General features: G+C 45.8%; 1 protein-coding gene across 8 annotated transcripts in view; it reads right to left on the reverse strand.

Moving 5' to 3' along the window:
* CADM3 (cell adhesion molecule 3) overlaps window positions 1-23,860 on the reverse strand; it is a 674,344-nt gene that overhangs the window by 85,604 nt on the left and 564,880 nt on the right. For 4 of the 8 annotated variants that reach the window (XM_085639679.1, XM_085639675.1, XM_085639678.1 and 1 more), the window contains one exon: window positions 11,546-11,572. The exons of 2 other annotated variants lie outside the window; for them this stretch is intronic. In XM_085639679.1, coding sequence (XP_085495805.1) covers window positions 11,546-11,572 — 27 coding nt within the window. The remainder of the gene's footprint in view (window positions 1-11,545; window positions 11,573-23,860) is intronic. 2 more of the 8 variants (XM_085639680.1, XM_085639676.1) reach the window with 1 other exon arrangement.

Genomic DNA, 23,860 nt, shown 5'->3' on the forward strand with positions numbered 1-23,860 from the left:
TAAGAAAACTTTCCAGAACTTTTCCAGTATCCCAGAATGCACAGCAGGTCCCTTTTACTTTCAGTTCTTTTTGAAGGCGTAGCACGCCAGACCTGTAGCATTCCGTATATTAACATTCATCTCTCCACCGGGGAGGCGGGCGGGCGCTTATGACTATAACAGAGATACCCCTACTACAGAACTGGAGTTACAGAAAAGAAACTACTCCTTCTGTAGTAGGGGATCTCTGTGTATAGTCATAATCTAGTGAATAGAATGGCAAGCCCATCCCCACCCAAAAACGGCGGTGGAGAAGATTACAAAATAATACCACTACTGTGCGAACAAATTTCGCAGCGAAGCCTGCCCAACCTGAGCATCTGCCCTGGCATCCGCGTCCAGACAGTAATGTGCAGCAAAGGTATGGACCGACTTCCAAGTGGCCGCCTTGCAGATTTCTGCAATCGGAACATTACGCAGCAAAGCAGTCGTGGCAGCTTTGCCCCTTGTGGAATGAGCCTTAGGTTTACCCCCTAAGGTCTTATTAGCCTTTTGGTAACACAACTGTATACAGGACACAATCCACCGAGAGATGGACTGTTTGGAGGTAGGAAGACCGGTCCTGACTGATCCATAATTGATAAACAATTGGTCTGACCTACGAATATCTTTGGTCTTATCAAGATAAAACTTCAACACCCTCCTAACGTCCAGGGAATGTAGAGACCTTTCCGCTGGAGAAGAAGGATTCTGAAAAAACGTAGGTAAAGTTATGGTCTGGTTGACATGAAAATCAGATATAACCTTAGGAAGAAATTTAGGGTGAGTACGCATAACAACCTTAGCAGCATGAAATACAGTATAAGGTTCTTGGCAACACAACACCTGAAGTTCACTCACCCTGCGGGCCGATGTAATGGCCACTAGGAACGCCGCCTTCCAGGACAAGGTGCTGCATATGGAAGGATGACATCTTCCTTACAGGTCGTCGGGTCAAAGTTCTTGGATTTGCACCAGATGCAGAATCTCTTCCACTTGTAAGCATAGGAAGTCCTAGTGGAAGGACGTTTAGCCTCCTTCAGTATGCCCATACAATCTTCTGGTAGATTCAAATGGCCATATTGCACTATCTCAGGAGCCATGCCGCCAAACTCAAAGACGAGAGGTTGGGATGCACCATCCGCCCCCCGAACTTCGTGAGAAGGTCCGGCCTGCACGGCAGCCGCATGTGAGGAAGGAGAGACCGGTGAAGCAGGTCCGTGAACCACCACTGCCTGGGCCATTCCAGGGCAATCAGGATCATCCGCGCCCCGGACGTGGACAGTTTGATGAGCACTGCCGAAATCAGGGGAAAGGGTGGAAAAGCGTATAGAAAGCTGTTCGACCAGTCGATCCATAGCGCATTCCCCAGCGTCCCCTTCTGGTAGTACCTGGATGCGAAGTCTCGGCATTTGCTGTTTTTGGCGGTGGCGAACAGATCTACGTCTGGAGTTCCCCACCTTGCGAAGACTTGTCCTAGTACCTCGTCGTTTATGACCCATTCGTGGTTCTCCTGAAGCAGCCTGCTCAGCGCGTCCGCCTGAACATTCTGCACCCCCGGCAGATGCGTGGCCATGATCATCAGTCCGCGGGCCAGAAGCCAGCGCCAGATGGCCTGCGCCTCCTGCGACAGAGTGCGCGATCTCGACCCCCCCTGCTTGTTGAGGTAATACATCGTGGTTGTATTGTCCGTCTGTATCAGCAACGAGTTGGTCTGGAAGGACGGATGGAAGTCCTTCGATGCCAGGTACACGGCTCGGAGTTCCAGGAAATTGATGTGGTACGTCGACTCCAACGGGGACCACTTTCCTTGTATCTGTAAGTCTCCGGAGTGCGCTCCCCAACCTTGGAGAGACGCATCCGTCACGATACTCGTCTCGGGAATGTCCTTGTGGAAGGGAACCCCCCTGAGGACATTCTCCGCCGAACACCACCATTTCAGAGACTGAAGAGCATGTAGAGACAGCTGGATCTTGTCGTCCCAAGAACCTGTTCTCTGATCCCATTGATCCTCCAAGCACTGGTCTCATGTGCAGCCGTGTGTGCGGCGTGAGGAAGATACAGGAGGCCATCGACCCCAGCAGCGAAGACACCTTCCTCACTGTCGCCGATGGAGCGGCCATGAGGTCCTGAGCCTTCCGAAGGAGCGATAACCGTCTCTCCTCCAAAGGAGACACGCTTGCTGACCGTGTATCGATGGAGGCCCCCAAGTACTGTATGCACTGGACCGGAGTCGGGACGGATTTGGACATGTTGACGTGTAACCCCAGCTTGTTCAAGAGAACGCACGTCCTCCGGAAGTGCGCCTGCGCTTCCGAAAAAGATGAGGCCTTGATCAACCAGTCGTCCAGGTACGGGTAGACAAACACCTTGTTCCTTCGCAGGTGAGCCGCTACCACTGCCATGCACTTCGAGAAGGTCCTTGGAGCAGACTTTAGCCCGAATGGCAGTACTGTGTATTGATAATGATTGGCGCCGACTTGGAATCGCAGGAAATTCCTGTGTTTCCGTGCAATGGGCACATGGAAGTACGCATCTTGCAGGTCTATGGCACAGAGCCAGTCTCCCTGTTGCAGCGGAGGGTAAATCTGATGCAACGACAGCATGCAAAACTTCTCTCTGCGAATCCATTTGTTTGCTTGCCGCAAATCCAGAATGGGCCTGAACTCATTCTTGTCCTCCTTGCGAACCAGGAAGAAACGAGAGTACAGACCTCTTCCCCTTTGAGACAGAGGTACGTCTTCCACCGCCTTTTTCCGTAACAGGATGTCTGCCTCCGCCTGGAGCTCTCGCAGTTGATACCGCGAGCTTACCGGCGGAATCGCTGGAGGCGGCCTGATGAATCGAAGACTGTATCCATTGCAAACAATATTCAGCACCCACTTGTCCTGAGTAATTTTTCTCCACTCTGCCGGAAAAAATTGAATGCTTCCCCCCCACTGGAGTGGGTAACGGTTGCAGGGGAAGTAAATGCTCAGGGCCGCGACCCGGCCGGGCCCTTGGTAGCAGTAGCGGACTGCTGGCCCCCTCTACCCTTCTGGCGTTTCTGAAAGGGTTTACGGAACTGCTGCTGCTGGTTTTGCTGCTGTTCCGAGGCCTGCCCACGCCCTCTGCCCGCAGACCCGAACCGTCTCTGGAAGGGGCGTTTCTTCTTTTCTGGCTTCTCCAACCCGACAGCCGTCAGGGTCTCTGCCTCCGTCTTCATGCGGGCCATCTCATCGTCCGCATGCTGGCCGAACAGGGTTTCCCCCGAGAAAGGCAGATTGGCCACTCTATGCTGAGCCTCCGGCTTGAGCGAGGTAAGGCGAAGCCACGCGTGCCGTCGTTGGTGGACGCCATGACAGTACCCATGCGCCGCCAGCAGGGACACATCCGCTGCCGCACTGATCACCTGGTTTGAGACCACCATCCCCTCGCGCAAAGTCTCCAAGAAGTTTTCCCTCTTGTCGCGAGGCAGCAGCTCAGCATACTGCTGGAGAGACTCCCACAGGGCATGGTCGTAACGCCCCAACAGAGCCCCGGCACTTGCCGCCTTCATGGTGGTGGCAGCCGTCCCACAGACCTTCCTGCCTGCCGAATCCAGCCTGCGGCTCTCCTTGTCGGGCGGAACTGTCGATGAAGGGGTGGTAGCATGCTGCTTCCTCGCCGCCGTCACAATGACTGAATCCGGCTTAGGGTCCGTCCTCAAAAAGGTCGAGTCCGGGGCCCAATACTTCTTCATAAGCCGGGAGGGGGCGGATTTCGTCACTGCCGGAGTGAGGAACAACTCCATAGCGGGCTCTACCAGTCCCGGCACGAGAGGCAACAGGGGGCGAGACAGGTGCTTCTTGTGCAGCGTCTCGAATATCACGGACGTCGTAGGTGTCGGTACCGTCACCGTGATTCCCAACTTGGCTGCACCTCTCAGCAGTACCTCCTGGAAGGAGACCAGATCGTCAACCGGCGACACCCTTGTCCCGGGCGAGTCCGACAGCGTCGGTGAGAAGTCCCTGGCAGATGATCGAGTGCGCGATCTGGATCTGCGCCTCCTGTGGCGCCGTCTCGATGTTGACGACGAACGCCCACGGCTCCGCGATCTCCCTCTCCGTCCGGAGCGGGAGCGCGATCTTCTTGGCTTCGGTCTGTCCGCCGGCCTCGCCGGGCCCGGCGACGGTGGCTTACCCTGGCGCCGCGGCCTAGGCGTTCCCTGCGGCGGCGTCAGATACCTGGGCAACGAGACCGATTGTGTCGGAACCGGTGGTGGGCCCGAAGGCCTGCGAGGCGGAATAGCAGGAGGAGGAGGAGGAGGAGGAGGAGTTGGCGGTGGTGGTGGCGGAGGAGGAGGCGGCGTATATACCACTGAGTACCCCGAGCCCGGGGACTCCGTCGAGGGACTCCTGGAGTCCGGGCGCCCACTGCGCCTCCTCGATGTATCCCTCTTCGACGTCGATCGCCTCCGTGACGTCGATCGCCTCCGTGACGTCGATCGCCTCCGTGACGTCGACCGCCTCCGTGACGTCGACCGCCTCCGTGACGTCGACCGCCTCCGTGACGTCGACCGCCTCCTCGACGGCGAACGCCGTCTCGACGGCAAACTCCCCTCGACGGTGAGCGCTGACGCCGGGCCTGATCTCGACGTCGATGCCTCGACGGCGACGTTGACTGCGTCGACGATGCCGAAGTCCTCGACGGCGGCCTGATCAGCTCCCTCGACGGCGAACGTCGACGTCGCTTCTCCCCAGAGCCCTGGGGGGACGGTGAACACACCGTGGTCATCCCTCTCGACGCCTTAGTCGACGTCATCGACGCCGGTGGAGAATGGGGGCGTTTGCCGGTCTTCCTGCCCCTGGGGAGCCCCCCAGAGGCCTCAGCATGGGCAGAATCAGCCCCTCCTGACCCACCTTGTGCCTTCAGCCTGCTGTCCTCCAGGACTTGGAGCCTGATCTTCATTCTTTCCCTCAGGGTCCTGGCTGAGAACGAGTGGCAGATCTCACACTCTTCAGGCACATGGGACTGGGGAAGGCAGCCTATACACACCTTGTGTGGGTCTGACTTAGCCTTCTTCCTATCGCACTCTGGGCACTTGTCGAACAAGCCAGGCATGTTGACAGCACCAGAAGGAAGTCCCAACACTAAAACACTTGAAAAATTGAAAAAAATCACCAATAAACCCTTGAAAAGGGAGAGCTCAGTGCTCCAGGGTCCTGCTAGCAGGAGCCGGAAAAAGAACTGAAAGTAAAAGGGACCTGCTGTGCATTCTGGGATACTGGAAAAGTTCTGGAAAGTTTTCTTAAAGGCACAGTATCCTGTTCTGAGCCACATAATGGCAGCCTATGGGGCTTGTCTGTCCATTCCTTCCTCTCTATCATTCCAGAGGCTTTTGCTGGAAGAGGCAGGTTTTTCTCTGTGGAAAAAAGCTGGGCAGGCAGTGCTGTTGGTGGTTGTTGGTGGAATTTTTCTAGTTGAAGTACTGGACAGTGTAGCCTGTGGATATAGGCTGCATTATCGGTCTTTGAAATTCTCTCTTAAGTGTAGATGCAGGTCTGCATGGCTTGACAACTTAAGAGATCATTTTTATTGCTCCGGGGTCCGCGCACACGGGCGGGACTATTCACTAGATTATGACTATACACAGAGATCCCCTACTACAGAAGTAAGCTGCCAAAGTGCCTTTCAAGATCGAGTTGTCATACACTGCACCTGCAATTATATGAAAAACCAAGAAATTCAGGTTAGAGTGCCATGCTTAGATTCATTAATTGAAGTCAATAGATGATAAATAGGATGTCACTATAATAATGAAAAGGTTTTTGCAATTTGAGAACTCTATTACTTCTAAATAATTGCATCCACTTCGTTTCATCTCATTACAGATGCCATTTGCATCATATGATTTGCGGAGGAAGTAATGCACATTCCTGACTACAGGTGAACTGGTTGTATCTGTTCCAACCGTTTTTATGCACTTTGTTTTTTCTTGGTTTTTCATATAATTTCAGTAGCAAAACATTTGTGGTCCTGAAGAAGGCATAGAATCAAAGTTTTCCGTGAATGCTGAAACATGTTGACCCTTGATACACACTAGACAGTTAAATTATTTACATACTGTTGTTTGCATTGTTTTTAGGTTGGACTTTGAGGGATATTGATAAAGGTTGATTCTCTCATAGCTCAATTTTAACCCACTTTTCATCACATTATATTGCACTGCACTTAATTCCCACACTTTAACATCTATTCACATCTGGTTGCCTATTGAGTAGGACAACATTAATTGTTATATTCATAACCCCTTCTTAAAACATCCTCTGGCTCCCTGTTCCCTCTGAAGGGGTCGCAGCCCTCAGTGTCACTAGTGACACAAAGAAGAGACCCAGATGATGAAGCATGTCACCATTGGCGAGTGATGGGTATCCGTCTTAAAAATAGGATTTTTCCTATACTAATGGTCTTAATTAGGGAAATAAGCACACTTTGAGTCTTAGATTTCTTATTGCTTAGACGATATACTAAGACCCGTGGATAGATTTGTTATATAAGTGTGCCGAATATAGCCCTGTATTATTGGGCATGTATACTGCAAAATATGGGAATATTAATCACAGGAAGTATGTACACGCTTAGACCAGACGAGCCCCCATCAATATATTCATTTTTATTTATTTATAAAGTTTATATAGCGTGAACAAGATCCCGAAGGTTATCAGAGCGCTTTACAAAAGGATGGAGGCAGGTAATTAATGTAATATCAGCATTAGATAAGAATAACAAAACAGAACAATTACATGACAAAGGGATCAGAGGAGATAAATACAATAACTGTTACATAGCGTGCTCTGAAGAGAACAAACGGTAGGGTCAATAAAGTAGCCTCCAAAGAAGGTCTCCCGGTTGTAAGGTCAATGACTTAGAGCAGAACATCCTATCCCATTTAAGGCATGAACTTGTTCATCAGGAATCTTTTAGTTTCCAATTGAAAGCAACCGTGGAGGAGATTCTGCGTATTTCCGGTGGAAGAGAGTTTCAGATCTTCGGGGCAGCGCTGGAGAAGGTTCGGTGGCAAGTTCTCTTTTTGCTAAAGATCTGTGGTTTAAGGAGGAAAGAGTTGGCACTTCTTGAGGGTCTACCGCCTCCAGATAATTCGAGCTTTTGTGCTAGGTAAGCTGGGGGTTTTGAAACTGAGGGCTTTGTGTGACAGACAAGCAATCGTTAGCTGAATTTGTGCTTCGTAGGGCAACCACTTAAGGGATTTTAGAACTGGGGATATGTGCGTCACCAATCTTGCCGCAGCGTTCAGTGATGCCCTTAATGGAGCCAAGGTGTATTTGGGGGAGGCCACAGAGCGTAGCACTGCCATGGTCTAGTCTCGGCAAAACAAGCGCTTCGACCACCTGCTTGAAGTCAGCTTGTGGAAGGAATGGTTCGATATTTCTGAGTATCTTCATCAAGTGATTAGTTCCCTTACAGACATTGCTGATATGATTCTGAATGTTCAGGTGATTGTCCAGGGTGATTCTGAGAGATTTGGCGGAGTCTATAATGAGGGGGGAGCAGTTGAAGGCAGTGAGGTGATTCAACCACCGATCTAGCTTGGGGATGTGATTCGAAGGAGAGATGAGAAGGAATTCAGTTTTGGAGGTGTTGAGCAGGAGGTGGTTCTCGGTTAACCAGTTTTGAGAAGACGTGAGGGTAGTCGTGAGTGAAATGATGTTATCCGGGGAGGAGATTTTCAGATAAAATTGTGCATCATCTGCATACATATGGAAGAGAATGTATGTGGAATTTAGTGCATTAGCTAATGGTTTCAAGAACAGGTATGAGCTGATAATGGGAGAAGAGGCTAAAGGCTATCTGCTAAAAAACACTGAACCCAGCTATCACAAGAAAACAAAATTCAAAGTTTTGTATCTTAGAAAGAAAATGAAAATTCCCAAATATAATTATTATACACCTCTTTGGGGGACACCGTCATTACCACAGATATTTCGAGATCTGACGGTTAGGAATTGGAGACGGAGAGGGATTTTAAAATTAGGGTACTTGTTTGATGGAGAACAACTATGCCCGTTCAGGGATCATGAGGAGAATTTTTTTTAAATATCTCCAGATCCGGGTCTACATTAGTAAATTGTGTAGGGTCGATGACTAAGATCCCTATCGTAGAGGCAAAGGATTAGAGGGTTCAGATCAGCGCCCTCTATGATTTATTGGTACAAGAATTGTCCGATGATTTGGAGATTCAAACTGCCAACTGGAAGAAGAGGCTGGGAGTGGAGGGGCCGTTACTGCAAGAAGCACTGGATATAGGTAGCAAAGTACTCTTAGCAGCCGGATTATGAGCCAACACTTTAAAACAATTTTTGATCTATATTATAACCCAGAAAAAGTATACAAGTGGGGTAGGAGAGATAATGATTGTTGTCATCGATGTGGCACTGGACCTGCCGAAATAGTACATATGTTTTATTCATGCCCAGTATTAAGATCTCTTTATCAAGACATTGATACAATTTTAGAACAGGTTTCCAGGGCCAGATCAAAACCAATCCTACATTGGGGGTGTTAGAGGACTCGACGGAGAATAAGCTAGCCAAAAAGAGGGGTATATGGTTTTCATTGCTATGGCAGTTGCACAAATGTGTATTACTACAAGATGGTTAAATCCTGATCCCCCCACACTTTTTGAACAGAGATCCAGATTTCCGGCTATTTATAATATGGAGACCTCGCTGTATGAGTGTAAAGGACAAAAAGCGCAGAAATGGGGGGGGGGGGGGGGGGGTGCGGATTTTGCACGCTGTTACACAATGGATTGAGGGTCTAGCTGATGACCATGTTATATGTTATGTTATAATGCATTTGTATCGCGCACAGATACTCAGGAGTGTCCCGGCACGGGCGTGAAAGCAGAATCTGAGATTAATAGGCTAAGTTAAAAAGTATGGTCTTTAATTGCTTCTTGAACAACCTAGTGTCCTGAATATTCCGTAACTCCAAAGGGAGGGAGTTCCAAGCTTCTGCTGCTTTAACGGAAAGAGAGCTGCCCCCCAAGCGAGTCCTGCGGAAGCTTGGAGCCACTGCCAGTCGCTGCACAGCAGAGCGCAAATTTCTTCGACGGACATAGAAGGCAACGCGCCTCCTAAGATAAACTGGCCCTGACCCATAAAGGGCGCTATGAGCCAGAGTAGGAGCTTTAAACTGGACTCCATGGGCCACCGGAAGCCAGTGAAGATCCCGCAAATGCTGTTTCACGGTTGATCTTCCTGGAATTTCCAGCAGAGCCCTAGCTGCCGCATTCTGTATTGTTTGCAGTTTTTTTTAGCTGGTACCCAAGCAAGCCAATGTACAAAGCATTGGCATAGTCAATGCGTGACAAGATAAGAGCACGAGTCACCATTTCCTTAGCTGGCCAGGGTAACAGAGGAAAAAACTTTGAGCGTTTATAGTGTGCCAAAGTATACCCCACAAGCATCTTTATCTGCATGGAGAACCTAAGGTCCTCGCCAAACCAGACCCCCAAGTTCTTAGCGGGGTTGCCAACCGAATTGGGCAAGGGATGCTCTGAGGGCCACAGAGCCTCCCTGAAAGGAGGAGGAAAGGATCCATACAAAAGGACCTCCGACTTGTCCTCGTTGCACTTCAGCTGTGCCTGTGCAAGCCGTTTGAAAACGGAAGAAAGACAGTTTTGAGCTGTAACCGGGGACAGGTCGTTTTCCCTCCAAGTGAAGAGGAGCTGGGTATCGTCCGCATGGTTGGGTCCTATCCACAGACAAGGTGATTGGGATGGGAAGAATGAATTATGGTTTTCTGTCATGCTATCCGCATTAACTTGCTAAAGATGCTAGGGATGTCGTGGTATAAGCCTGATGCTGATGCTTCAGATGACACTACCCCTTGTAGATAGTAATACTCTTATAGGGGTTTTCCATGATTAATTTCTGTAAGTACTGTCTGCTGCACCTGCACTTTTCTCTTTTTTTAGGATCTTCGATGCACTGCATTATCGTGTACTGTACTTATATTATTTATTGTCAAGATATACTATACTTTATAACCTTTATAGCTAAATTTGCACAGCTGAAAAAAATTCCATCTGTTTTATTCCTGAAGAGGACAACTGATCAATTGTTATCTGTGACTTATAATTTATTTTGAGAAATGTTTCACTTGGTGTTAAACTGATTGGTGCTCCTGTGGTGGTTTTACATGCAAATAAAATCATTAAACACAAATAAATTTAAAAAAAAGGACCAGACTCTTTAATTTCTTTCAGCCCTCTTCCAAATAGAGGCCCACCTATAGTTCCAAAACTGGGTGAGATACTCCAGTGGTGGAAGCCAGACCTTTCAGGCATCTTGAAAAAGGGGGTTCGAAAAGAACACTAGAGCTCCACTGGTCTCACTCTGCTCCAGCACTGAGTCAGTAGATAAATCCACCAGTGAGCAGCTGTTACAGTTTGCTTCCTCTCCACACAATAGGCCCCCCGAAACACACCTGACTACCCTCGGGGGGCAGATATTTCTGCTCCGTCCTCCTCTCCCCCAAAACCTCCTGAGGTCCACACCTCACCAAAAGTGTAGATCCGGAACATGCAGGGTCCGGGAGAGCTAGGGCTCATAACAGAGCTGAGTTTTACATGAGAGGGTTCAGTAGACCACTCTCTTTCTCACACAGAGAAAAATATATGGTCACGCCAAAGAGTCACAAAACACGGAATGCTCCCACCACCGCTTTATGTGGATGCTCCAGGAAAGGGACTTTAGTCCAATACCCACTGTGAGGAAACACATTGTGCGGCCCTCCGGGTCAGAGAACAGGTTTAAAACCTCAAATAATTTCCAGGGAAAGGCTAAGGCCATTGTGCACATACTAGATTAGTGTGGCACCAGAGCAAAAACAAAGGCTGGATACTAGTTTCACAAGCAACTGGCACTCAGGGCAGGGATATAAACGTATTTACCATGCAGAAGTAATTCTCAGCCCAACAGTCTTTATGATGACCTCGTCATAAATTGCACAATTTACCACACTCTGCCAGCCACATTTAAAAAGAATCTTTCTTTCTGGAACTCAAATTTTAGTTGTGACTCATTTCCATTATTTTTAATGCTCACTTCCTTATCTCTACTGACCTCTTAGCACTGGTCACTGCTACCTCAAATGATCATTTCTCTTAGAATACTTTAAAATATTGTAAAATTCAAAGGCAATGTTCTTATAAGCAAGGAGTGGCCCTAAAAATTATTTGGTAGGTCATTCATGCACAGGTAGCGTGTTATCATGAATGGCCCCCCATCGCTCACGCTGGAAGCTCGTTACATCGATTTCTCAAACTTTATTTCAAGAAGACCACTCTTAATCCCCTACCTCCTTTCTTGTATTCATACCCCACTCTCTGTGATGCAAGATGTCTGTCTTGGCATTGCTTAGATTAAAGACCCATATCAAAACACTGTCCCAATAAAGTCTAAACTGCAGACAAAATTTGAACATGCAGTGAAGGCAGTTGGAACATTTGGTGAAGGATGCTAAATGCAGAAACAAATACCTGGTTGAGGCGGTGGCGGCAAAACTGCTGATTGGTGGAGTAGATGAGCACAGTTGGCATCACACGGTGGGACAAGGTAGATGGAGACAGTGGACAGGTGGGTAGACAGACGGCACGAAGCAGGACAGCATGGGAAGGAAAATGAAACATGGTGATCATATGAACATGGATATAAAAGCAAAGGCACTGTTGCCAATAGGGAATGTTCAAGGCATTTGCTCTCTACTGAAAGGTGCACAAAGCTCGCCTGTGGAGTTTCAGGGCAGGGTATAGATATTTCCATCTACAGGTTACGTGGTAGAACGAAAGACACTACACCATCCGTATAGGACAGTTGAGGGCACTGCTCAAGCATTTCCCTGGACTCTCTTTCATACATGGGTCTGACTGTTTCTGAAAATATTAATTATTACAAATGTCTCAGGAGCAATCATGATCTCCAGGGAAAGTGGCAATTTTTGATAGCCAGGCTTGATGCGACAGCTAAAGCTATATTCAACCTTGTACTTTATGCTGAAAAGTGGGACGAGGGATTCCAATAGAAGTACTGATACCTTCTTAAAAACCTTAGCGGAGGTCAGGGTCAGAGTGGAGAAGAAAAATATTTAAAAAAATGCAAAGTACATATATAGAGAAAAATTAGAAAGCACAAGGAACAGATTCGTAATAATACAGGAGGAGAAATGCATTTAATGGGGGGGGGGGGATACAGCGGGAGAAACAGAGCCAGAATGCAGTGCAGTAAGAGAAACAACACAAGCGGGCAGAGAGATAAGAGTAAGGCAATTAGACAGGATGGTAAAATGGTAAAATGAGCATCAAGATGAACACAAGAAACTGAAGAAAAACAGCAAGGGATTAAAAGGAGAGTAACAGAAAACGATTGGTTACAAAAAGAAACAGAAAAAGAAACATGGGAACTGGAAGAATAAGAAAAGAGACAAAAGAGAAAGGAAGTGAGATCGAGCTTAATAGATGATAAATGGGAAGGGTGAAAGGAGCTAGAGGAAAGGAACAGTATAAGAAACATAGCTAGAAGGCACACTGATATGGCGAGATACAGAACAGAGAGGAAAAAAATATGAAGGAAACATGCATTGGCAAAGCCTATAGGTCTGGCTTTAACGTGATAACGCAAGCAAAAAATAGGCACGCACAAACTGCATTCCCATTTATAAAAACGAACTAGAAACATTTATTTTCCAAAAAAGCATAATGCTAATCAATGTCATCTGAATGAACTAGGAGTGGGCGCATGGCAGGTTTTGGACATTTCCGGATCAGAGAAACTTTTCAGAGCGGTACATTTAATGAAACAAATGTCATAGAATATCAATATTTAATGGATGCATCATAATTGGATCTAAGTTTCAGAAAAGGTAGTCTACCCAACAGTTGACTGGTCGGAGCTGAAAATAACGCCATGCTTAGAATGCTGCCCTTACCTAATTTTATTGTGTGTTTTCATTCTACTGTACATTCTTGCAACCCTCTTGATTCAGAAGTGCTTTCGAGGTGCTAACACCCATTAATGCTCAATTTATTACTTAATTTAAGACGATATCTTGGGTCTGTAGTCTTAGGTGAAACAAATAAAAATACATATTATGATGCATATATGCACATATCAATTTGTCCCCTCACTGCCATGCCTTTTCTCCTTTCCTTTAATTCGTTTGGAATTACTTATTTTGTTTAGTTAGGTACAAAATAATACCTCACACATTTGTTTAATTTTTAAATTAAAACTCAATGCACAGTACAATATCCGCAAAATGTTTGCACCTCTGCACTGAAATAAAGCACTGTCGTATACAACATAAACGGCATGGTCATGTGGTGAGTATAGCTTCCAATAAGTCGGATGCCCAGTCCACCACGATTGACGCTCATTGTTTTGCTCCTATTCTATTTTTTGTGTTTATCTTTTATATAGCGCGAACTCGACCCGAAGGTATTGGAGCGCTGTACATGTTAAGGGGGGGGCTCTTGGCCCCCCCGCCTGCATGGCAGTGCGGCGACCTCCCCCGGACTTCTCGGTGGTGGGGGCGTGTCCACTGGGGCGCGCCCCACCACCGATTGGCTGCTTACGTGACCCGGATGTCGTTAATCGACATCCGGGTCGGAGGGGAGGGGTGGGGCGGGCCACTGGGGTGGGATAAAGAGGTGGGGAGCGCCCAGGTGACCCCCTTGTTGCCTGGACGCTCCCCCACACAACGGACGTTCCCCGGCGTTCATAGGTTGTCGTATTTATTAGGTATGGGGCATGCGGTAAGGTCATGACCGGTGAGCAACTATTTGAAGGTCTGAGGGGACGGGCATCATCCTACGGAGGTGCCCGCCCAGGGGGAGGGGCCATTTGCCCCTCCTAGAACTTCAGGGGCAAGGTAACTGGTGCTTCAAAGGGGCGCGGGTTGGGGAGTCACGCTTTCCTTAGGCTGGTAGCCACCCCGCGCGCGCATACTCATGACGTCACCGGATGGCGCAGAGTAAGGGCCCTCCTTTAGTGGGTAAATGGAGTTCACGGCGTGGACCGGGTAATTACCGGGCCCGGCTGCGCATGCGCACACCTGTAGGGGAGGCGCAGCTAGTAGGACCCGACACCGGTTAGCGACCTTGCCATATGTCCCAGAAATGTTAGTATACAAAAATGCAGAGGAGGATGTTAGACTCGGTTAGGAAACAATCTGTATTAGAGTCTTTGTTAAGGATAGTCACTCACACCTGTTGACAATGATGTATCTAATGTCCTGCTGATTTTTGTATAATTGTTTATCATGCAAATTTAAAAAATTTATTGTTTTTGTACTTAATAAATACGGCCGGGGGGTCTCGCGACCTCCCGCCTTCCAAAGATACCACGTCTATGTGCTGTGTCCGGGGGTGGTGCGGTCGTAGGGGGAGGGTGGTAGCCAGTCACTGACCATGTGAGCACCGTATTTACATTACACATTCAGGCACGGGGAGGTTAAGTGATTTGCCCGGAATCACAGGATGTGGACGCGACCTCGAGGCTCGAACCCTGGTTTCCAGCACCAAAGTCGGCAGTCTAGCCGACGGCTGCCATTCCCCTTTGGTAAAGGCCGGAGCTCTGCTCGGTACCTGTCGGTGGGAGGGCCGATTTGCCATTTATGGATATTAGCCTCTTGGCCAGCATCATTGCGTACTGATCATTCCCCACAACTTAGGGTACAATGAACACTTTGTGCTGGATGATACCTGTTCGTCTCAGATTCTGTAATGCAATTACAAGCATTACGCTTAAGGTTGTTTAGGGAGATGCCATGGAAAACATCCCACACCAGTAGTTTCTGACACCGTGCTTGATGCATCACCATAGGACAAATTCAGTGCAAAACTGCTTGAAAACGCTTGGAACAGCTGTGCGCTTGAGGAATGCTGCTAAAGAAGACCCACTTATATATTTACAGATGCCTGGGGCATTTTGTCAGACGTAATGCTATTAACACACAATGGTTTCAGTTCCTCCCTCTCCAGCTATCACAACCAAAACAACTAATAGAAAACCTGATTATCCCTGCTTTCAGGACCAAATTTACAAGGACCTCGAGTACTAGTAGCTAAACCTGACCTCATTTAACCAATTTAATAACGCCACAATGTGCTTTTCTTGCTTTACAATCCCTGTACTTTCAAGTCAACAGCACCTTGCCCTCGGGCAGTGATTAATCCCACTACCTACCAAATGAAAAGCTATATGAGGACACTCCTTTGGATGTAGTGTAAAAAATATGCCTCGAGCACCTTGAAGGCCATAATGTTGTTTGAACAGCCAAATCATCCTACTTCCAAAGAGCAGAACTCTTTCACACTCAATCCCCAATGACTTTCCCGGACTATCAATCCTCTACTACCACCAACTTGTATGTGAATCAAACATTCTTCCCTCTTGCAGTGGCTGTTGCCTCCTAACTTTATTTTAAAATTTCTGTTATCAGCACCACTACAGCCTCACATACCACCTGTAATCCCCACACATTGTGCTCACCTCTATGCCTCACTTCATTTTAAAAAAAATTAAAGCTGCAATCCGCCCTGTGCCTGTTTAACTCCCTCAGCCTCGTTGTAGTGTAAGAAAGAAAAGTGTGGGTTTCAACAATGCTTTGTATTTAGTAATGGCGGCTCCTCCGCTAAGGCGGAGGAGCATCACCCAACTGCCTTTAGCAGTGGAAAAAAAAGGAAAAATATAAAAAAATGTTGTTCCTGCTGAGGCATCTCAGCGGGGCAGGGCATACCTACTCTGCTCCCAGAGCAGGGGGAGAAGTGGTGGGCACTATGTAAGTGCACATGAATGTTTTACCGGCCTTCTCGGGTCGGCCAAACATTCATGCGCACTTTGCATGTTCTCCATTTAGGCTGCTTTACAGCCTGCGTAGAGAACATGCCCCTGCTCCCATTCCCTGGCTGAGCGCCAAACAACGACGCTAAGACCAATGACAACGCTGCATCGCAGCGTTGTGATTGGCTATGGGGAGCCTGGGACCTCGGGTGCCAGGAAGAGGATGGAGGAGCAGCAGCTGGCCAGCTGCCCGGCCGGTAGGTAAGTGATGTTTTATTTTACTTTTTAACCCTCCTCCCTCTCATCCCCCCTCCCCAACCTACTGATGATTCCCAGGAGCAGCTGCCACTGGTATTGCCATCTACTTTACTTCTTGGTCTATTTTTATGCTTCAAAATGTGTTATGTTTCTCTTTTAACTGTAGTACAAATGCCAATCAACAACTTTTGCCCAAAAGAGATGCAGGCAGGTAATTAGATTCAATACTTTCCTCTGGTGCATGTGCTGGAGCAGAGTTTTCTATTGAAATTTTTTTTTGAGATTTAAACTCCAGTTTTATGTTTATATGTCATAACTAAAATTACTGATAATTAATTGTTAATTATTAATTTTGTTGAAGTTTTCGGATTAACCAACATTAATAATGAAAGAATTACACGCGGGAATGCATTTATGTTGCTATATTAATACGTGAACTAAGTTGGTGAGCAAATTAATAAAATATGTGTGGCTAAAGTGCAATTTGTTATGTGTTTGCGCTTTAAAATAACGTGCTTTAATGCTTCTTTGTGTTGCAGATGGCTAGATAATTGCATACACATAAGGGAATTAGTGGGAATTAACACTGTATAATCAGTACGATGTAGTAACGTTGTTTTGTATTTCTTTTAATTAAGATGGTCCGTTTTGGCCTAATCCAAGATGGCCGATATTTACAGCCTGCATTCGAGTAGTTGAAATTTGACGAGAGGCCTCGCTGAACATGGTTGGAAACCACCTGACCTCGGCCTCTGACTGTATTAAAAGTTTCCGTGAGGACAGCAGCTCCAGGCTTGCTGCCAATTGCCCTTGGAGAAGAATAAAGCCACAATGAACTCTGATAAACTTGCGGTGGCTTCACTATGATTCCGAGGAAGAGCATTCATGGATGTATAATTTTTTAGTTTGAACTTCCTTCTTCCGTGTTTTTATTTTTGTGATTTTCGTGAGCGGAGGTTTTCTAAATGTTGCGAGTCAACATCCTTTCCTGCTAGCTCTGCTCAACGGCTCAACGGACGTTTAGAGATTGTTTGTTACTTTCAATTTGTTAGTTTCCCTATAAATATTGTTAGACTAGAGAGGGTCTAAGGCCACTTCTTCCCGAACCTATGCTAGAGAGGATCGACGCTGATTGAGAGGACGGCGACTCGGGAGACTTTACTGAGAGACCTGTCCTGACCCAAATGACACTTAGCTAGAATAGGTAACTATGAGAATAATGATTTTGCTATTGATTGACTTTCTTTGAACTAATTTAGATAAAAGATAACCTTTGTTTGAATTACAGTGTCGGTGGTTATTTCTTTCTCATTTATTGAGTTTCAAATGTGTTTCCTATGTTTAAAATCATGACTCAAGACAGATCTTTCAGGTCGCATTGACCTCGCTTTAGCCGCAGATTGTTTAGGATTTCTCTCATATATTCAGTGTGGATAGAGTAATAGAATGAATGTTAGTGTGATGGGCCCTAGCGTATGATGAGTGTATGTGCGTATGACTGTGGAATTACTCTGTCCGTGGAAGTAGGGAGAATTTATATGCTCCGATCTGCAGCAGTTTCCTGGTTGAATTTAGAAGAAGCCAAGAAGAAGTTCCCATGTCACAACTGTGCACAATTGGGGCATTGGAGATCCGAGTGTACCAATCCACCATTAGTGAGTAATGAGAATAAATCATTGAATCAACAGGTGCAGAACGAGGGGTGTAATCATCAGCAACAACAGCAGAAGGTTGTCAGACAGCAGAGTCAAGAGCCAAAACCGCCCTTGCCGCAGAATAGAGGGTCCCAGAAGTATAACCAGGACTCAGGATTCTACAATGATGAGCAGGTAAACAAACCAAGACGTACTAACCCGGTACAGCAGTACTGGTTAAAGAATGAAGGGAGTGAGTCTGAAGGGGACTATTGACGGTGCCGAAGAGAGGAGGAAGAGTGCATACTTGGTGCAACTCTAGAAATAGACCAGGCAGGACCATTTGTAGATGGGAAAATAAATGGGGAGAGTGTTACTTTTTTGGTAGACACAGGAGCGACGAGATCAACTGTCAGGTCAGCAGATATAAGAAATCTTCCTCTCTCGGATGAAGCAATCCAAGTGGTTGGTGTAGCAAATACACAGATTAAGACTCGTCTTACTGAACCAGTAAGGGTAAGAATAGGGAAATTTTCGGACATGCACAGATTTGTAGTCTGTGACACTAGTCCAGTGAACTTGTTAGGTAGGGACTTATTGTGTAAGATGAATTGCACAATTTTCTGTACTCCGGATGGAATAGCTTTTGAGACACCAGATGAGGATGTTCTGTACAGGATGACTCTAGACAATAGAGAAAGTGAGATTGTTGGTACGTATGCTGTGTTTAATCCAGATGATTTGCCTCAAGAGTTAAGACACACAGTAAAAACAGCAGTTTGGGATTTTACTGGAGAAGATGTGGGATTGATGAATAATGTAGATCCAGTGAAGATTTCAGTGAAAGAGGGAATCGTTTATCCTAATATCCCACAGTACAGATTGACATCAGAGATAATTGAGGGAATAACCCCTATAATTGACAAGATGATTCAACAGGGTGTTTTGAGAGAGTTACTGAGTAGCCCGTGTAATTCACCGATAATGGGGCTAAAGAAACCCAATGGAAAGTTCAGGATTGTACAAGATTTGAGAAAAGTTAACAAGATTGTGGTGGCATGTTGTCCCATTGTGCCAAATCCGTCAGTGATTTTGTATCAGATTCCTCATGATGCTGAATGGCACACGGTAATTGATTTGTGTCATGCTTTCTTTTCAATTCCATTACATCATGACAGCCAGCCGATTTTTGCATTTCGGCATGGACAGCGTATTTTGGCATGGTGTCGTATCCCACAGGGGTATACAGAGAGTCCTTCGATATTCAATCAGTTGTTGAAAAAATCATTGGAGAGTTTGGTCATGCCTGAAAGCTCAGTACTAGTGCAGTATATCGATGACCTACTTGTGACATCGAAGACACGTGAAGCTTGTGAAGTAGATACCATAGCTTTACTGAATCATCTGGCAGATGGAGGGTTAAAGGTATCTCCAGCCAAATTGCAATTTTGCAAGAAAGAGGTGCATTATCTTGGACACAATATTGAAAAAGGTCTGAGAAAGGTGACCGATGACAGGATCAAAATTATCAGAGGAATGAGAGCCCCAATGACCCAGAGAGAAGTGAGGATGTTTCTGGGGATGGTGGGTTATTGTCGTCAGTGGATAAGTAATTTCTCCCTGATAGCAAAGCCACTGATTAAGTTGACTAAAAGTGAGGTGGGAGACCCATTGGAACTGAATGCAGAACAAATGGCAGCATTTGAAGAGTTGAAGAGCAGAATGTGTGAAGCCCCTGCTTTGGGAGTGCCAGACTATGAAAAGGAGTTTGAGTTGTACTGCAGTGAGAGAAATGGATGTGCACTTTCAGTGTTAATTCAGAAACATGGACAACTGAGGAGGCCAATTGCGTACTTCTCATCGACACTTGACCCCGTAGCTGTGGGTTTGCCAGGTTGCCTGAAAGCAGTAGCTGCTACATGCAGAAGCTTGGAACAAAGTGAGGGTATAATAATGGGATATCCTGTACGGGTATTCGTACCTCATGATGTGGCAATTCTTTTGACAAGAAGCAGGACTCAATATATGTCACATAGTCGGCTGACTAAATATGAAAAGATCATTCTGGGAGCATCAAATGTGACTCTTGAGAGGTGTGTGAATGTGAATCCAGCAACATTGTTACCAGATGCTGAAAATGTGAATGTGGGAGATGATGTTGATCATGATTGTTTGGATGTGCTTGATTACTGCACAAAACCTAGACCAGACATAAGAGATTTGCCATTACCTGAGAGTGATCATGTGCTGTTTGTGGATGGATCATGTCTGAGAACTGATGACGGTGTGCTGAGTGCAGCATACGCAGTGTGCAAGGTTTCAGAAGTTATGGAAGCTTCGTCTTTGAAGGGAGTTAGATCTGCTCAAGTGGCTGAATTGGTGGCATTGACGAAAGCTTGCAAGATTGGGAAGAATCTGAGAGTGACTGTGATGACTGATAGTCAGTATGGATTTGGAGTGGTTCATGATTTTGGCCAACTTTGGCTACAGAGAGGTTTCTTGACGTCGAGTGGAACTCCAATAAAGAATGCTGAAGTGATTGGGAAGTTGCTTGAGGCGATACAGCTGCCTAAAGAATTAGCGGTTGTAAAATGTGCTGCTCATGGACAAGGAGATGATTTTGTTACTGTTGGTAATCGTTTTGCCAATGACATAGCACAGTATTGTGCAAAGAACAATCATTCGATTAACAGGGGACGAGAAAGGGAGATGTCCTTTTGTTCTGTGATGTTTACTAATGTCCTAGAAACATGGGATGAAGTGAAACAGTTGCAGGATGAAGCAGGAGATGAGGAAATGAGAGATTGGATTAAGGCGGGTTGTGCCCCAAGAGAGACAGATCATGTTTGGATCTATAGAGATGGAAGACCAGTCATGCCTAACTCAATGTTATCAACAATGGCAAGAATGTATCATGGCCAGGGACATCTGGGGAGGGACGCAATGATTAGGTCCTTTAAACAAACCTGGTACAATGCAAAGTTCAGGCTGATTGCAGAGAGCATCTGTCAAAGATGTTTGATTTGTCAGCAGTTCAATACTGGAAAGAAGACAGTGGTGAGCCTAGGAACAATAGGCAGAGAAGGAGGTCCTTTTACCAGGATGCAAATAGATTTCATTGAAATGCCCCAAGTGAATAGATTGAGGTATGTTCTAGTGGTAGTCTGTTTGTTTTCAAGATGGGTGGAGGCCTATCCGACTAGGAGGAATGATGGAATAACAGTGGCAAAGTTATTGTTAAGAGAATGGATTCCTAGGTACGGGTTCCCAGTGACAATTGAGTCAGACAGAGGTGGACACTTCTACAATGAGCTCATGGGTTTAATTTGTGAAGCATTGAGCATACAGCAGAAGCTACATTGTGCATACAGACCAGAGGCTTCTGGTGTTGTTGAACAGATGAACGGCACAATCAAAAACAGAATTGGTAAGATGTGTTTAGCCACTGGACTGAAATGGCCTGATGTCTTGCCTCTAGTGCTAATGACTATTAGGTCTACTCCAGATAGAACAACAGGGTTGAGTCCACATGAAATATTGATGGGACCTGCGATGAGGCATGCTTTCGTGCCTGTCAACAAGTTGATGACAATAACTGATGACATGATTTTGGATTACTGTAAAGGCCTGGCTGACGCAGTTCATTCTGTGTTTCACCAGGTTGGAGAAGACGCCACAACACTTGAAAAGAAGTAAGCCCATGATCTGAGTCCAGGGGACTGGGTGAGGATAAAAGTGCACAGAAGAAGAAATTGCTTGGTTCCAAGGTGGGGAAGGCCAAGACAAGTTATTCTGACTACGACAACTGCAGTAAAGTGTGCTGGTGTGAAGAACTGGGTTCATGCAAGTCATACTCTGAGAGTTCCAAATCCAAAGGATGGGACTGGGAAGGAGTATTTTGAAGAGTCAGATTCCAGTGATGATGCGGAGACTGAACCAGTGAGAAGAAAAAAGAATCCTGAAAGGGGGGAAAGAGAGTCAGAGAGAGAGAGTCAGGTGATTCTTTTTTCTTTCCAAGAGAAGCTTCAAGAGAAACATTGAGAGTCTCAGAGGAGAGATCGGATTCTGTAAGAGTGCCTGAAGTTCCAACAAGCAGTAGAGAAGAAAGAGGAGAAAAGAACAATTCCACAGAGACTACACCTGAGTCAGATGAAGAGATTGAAAATCCACTTAAGATTATTCCTATAGAAGTAGGGTCAGAAGAAGATAGAGAGGGACAGATTGCGGAAGATCCCCGAGGAGGTGTAGGGAACATTCCTGATAAGCTAGGTGAAGGGACAAGTAGACAGCACGAAGATTGCGTGTCGGAGACCCGAGGAGGGACAGAAATAGGGAAATCTCAATTGGTGGAAAAGACTGTGGAGCAAAAGGAAATTGTTCATGGACCAGAGGCAAATGAAACCGAATCAGATGAAAGTGAGAATGCGAAATCAGAGGGTCGAGTTCTGAGAAAGAGAACTTGGATCGGAGAAAGAAATTGTAAAGAAGTGAGACCAAAAAGGATTGTAAGAGCTGAACAGGTGAATGAGGTGTCCAGTCAGAATCAAGCAAAGAGTGATAAACAAAAGGTCTCAAAAGAGCCGGAGGAGATCAAGAGAATCAGAAAACCTAACCAGAAGTATAGGTCACCGGAATGGACGTACGTGGCACTGTCTGAAGGAGAAGAGGCAGAAGGTCAAGGAAATCCAGAGGGGACCGTACGAGAAGTGGTTGAGGAGGAGAAAACTGTTGGAATCCTGAAAGTTATCTTGACTGACATTGGAGAAGAGTCGGATGCTCAGGATGTTGAAGATCTGATACAATTTGATGTTGCTGAAGAAGAAGTGAAAAGTGATGAAAATCCAAATTGAGTGAACTGAAGGAGTCACTTGGAGAGGAGTGAAAAGAAGAAAATCTAGAATTAGCTGTTTGAAATAATCTAGAGTTCTAGAAATTCAGTAGTGGAGTAGTAGAGGCTAAGCCAAAAGACACTGCCAAAGTAATAAGATGGCTAACACAGAAAATAATCAAAGTAGATGTGCCTTCTTGAAAAGATGGTGTAGAATGTGCTGCTGCTGTACAGGACTATTAATGCTACTATGGGGTGTACTTGCTTTACTAGTTACTTTTAGAGTTACAATAGATACTTTTGGAATACATACTGTAATGTCACTAACATAGAGAAGAGTTCACAGAAAGTAGTTCCAACTAGATTTAGTAACATTTACATACATAAAGATAGGTCAATTAATGATTTTTCTAGTAATGTTTTTTCAAAGTTGTTGTATGAATACGTAAAGACAATGGAAGTAAGGGATTGCTACGTTTGTATGCAATTGCCTGCATCCGTTTCAGAGGGTGTTACTTATCACCATCTTCCAGCTACGTATGGGATTTCATGTAGTGTGTTAAGTAGTGTTTTTTATTTGTTAGGGAAAATAGATTATGAGATGTCTAACAAATATAACATTTTTGGGCAATTACCTATGAATAGAAAGCTGAATCCAGCTAAAGAAGCTAACATTTTTTGGTGAGATTTTTATTGAGACAGAAGAATTAACATTAGATTACATTTTTAGAAACAATCTAACTTGCAGTTTGAAAGAAGAAGAAAAGGCTTTCCTAGACATGGTAGAGAAAAGGAGAGTGAGCATGCATGAAAAGGCAGGGAAATATAAAGTGAGTGAGACAATATGGGATATTGAGATGGGAAAGGAGTTGAGGAATGGGGCCAGTCCAACTTTGGCTTTAGATGCACCACAGAAGGGTAAACTATGCATTACCAGAAGGAAATCCCAATATGATAGGTATTTTGTTGGGACTAGTGAGTGTCATGATACATACTTTATTGCAACAGGATGGGGATTCAAGGGAGGAGAAGATCCAGTTTTCCCAGAAGTGTATTATATTTGTGGGAATAGGGCTTATTACAGGTTGCCTGACCATTGGTATGGCACGTGTTATGTTGGCCTGGTCTTTCCAAAGATTTTTCATATAGATAAGATAGAAGATGCAGAACAAATTAATCTACTAACACGTTTTAAGAGAGAAACTTGGTCAGAAATTGTAGGTGATATTTTCGGAGCTTTAATTCCAGCAGTGGGAATTTCATTGAATGCATATGGAATTCGGAAACTGTCAACA

Source organism: Triturus cristatus, chromosome 12, assembly GCF_964204655.1.
Source record: "Triturus cristatus chromosome 12, aTriCri1.1, whole genome shotgun sequence".
In the NCBI taxonomy this organism is placed as follows: Eukaryota; Metazoa; Chordata; class Amphibia; order Caudata; family Salamandridae; genus Triturus; species Triturus cristatus.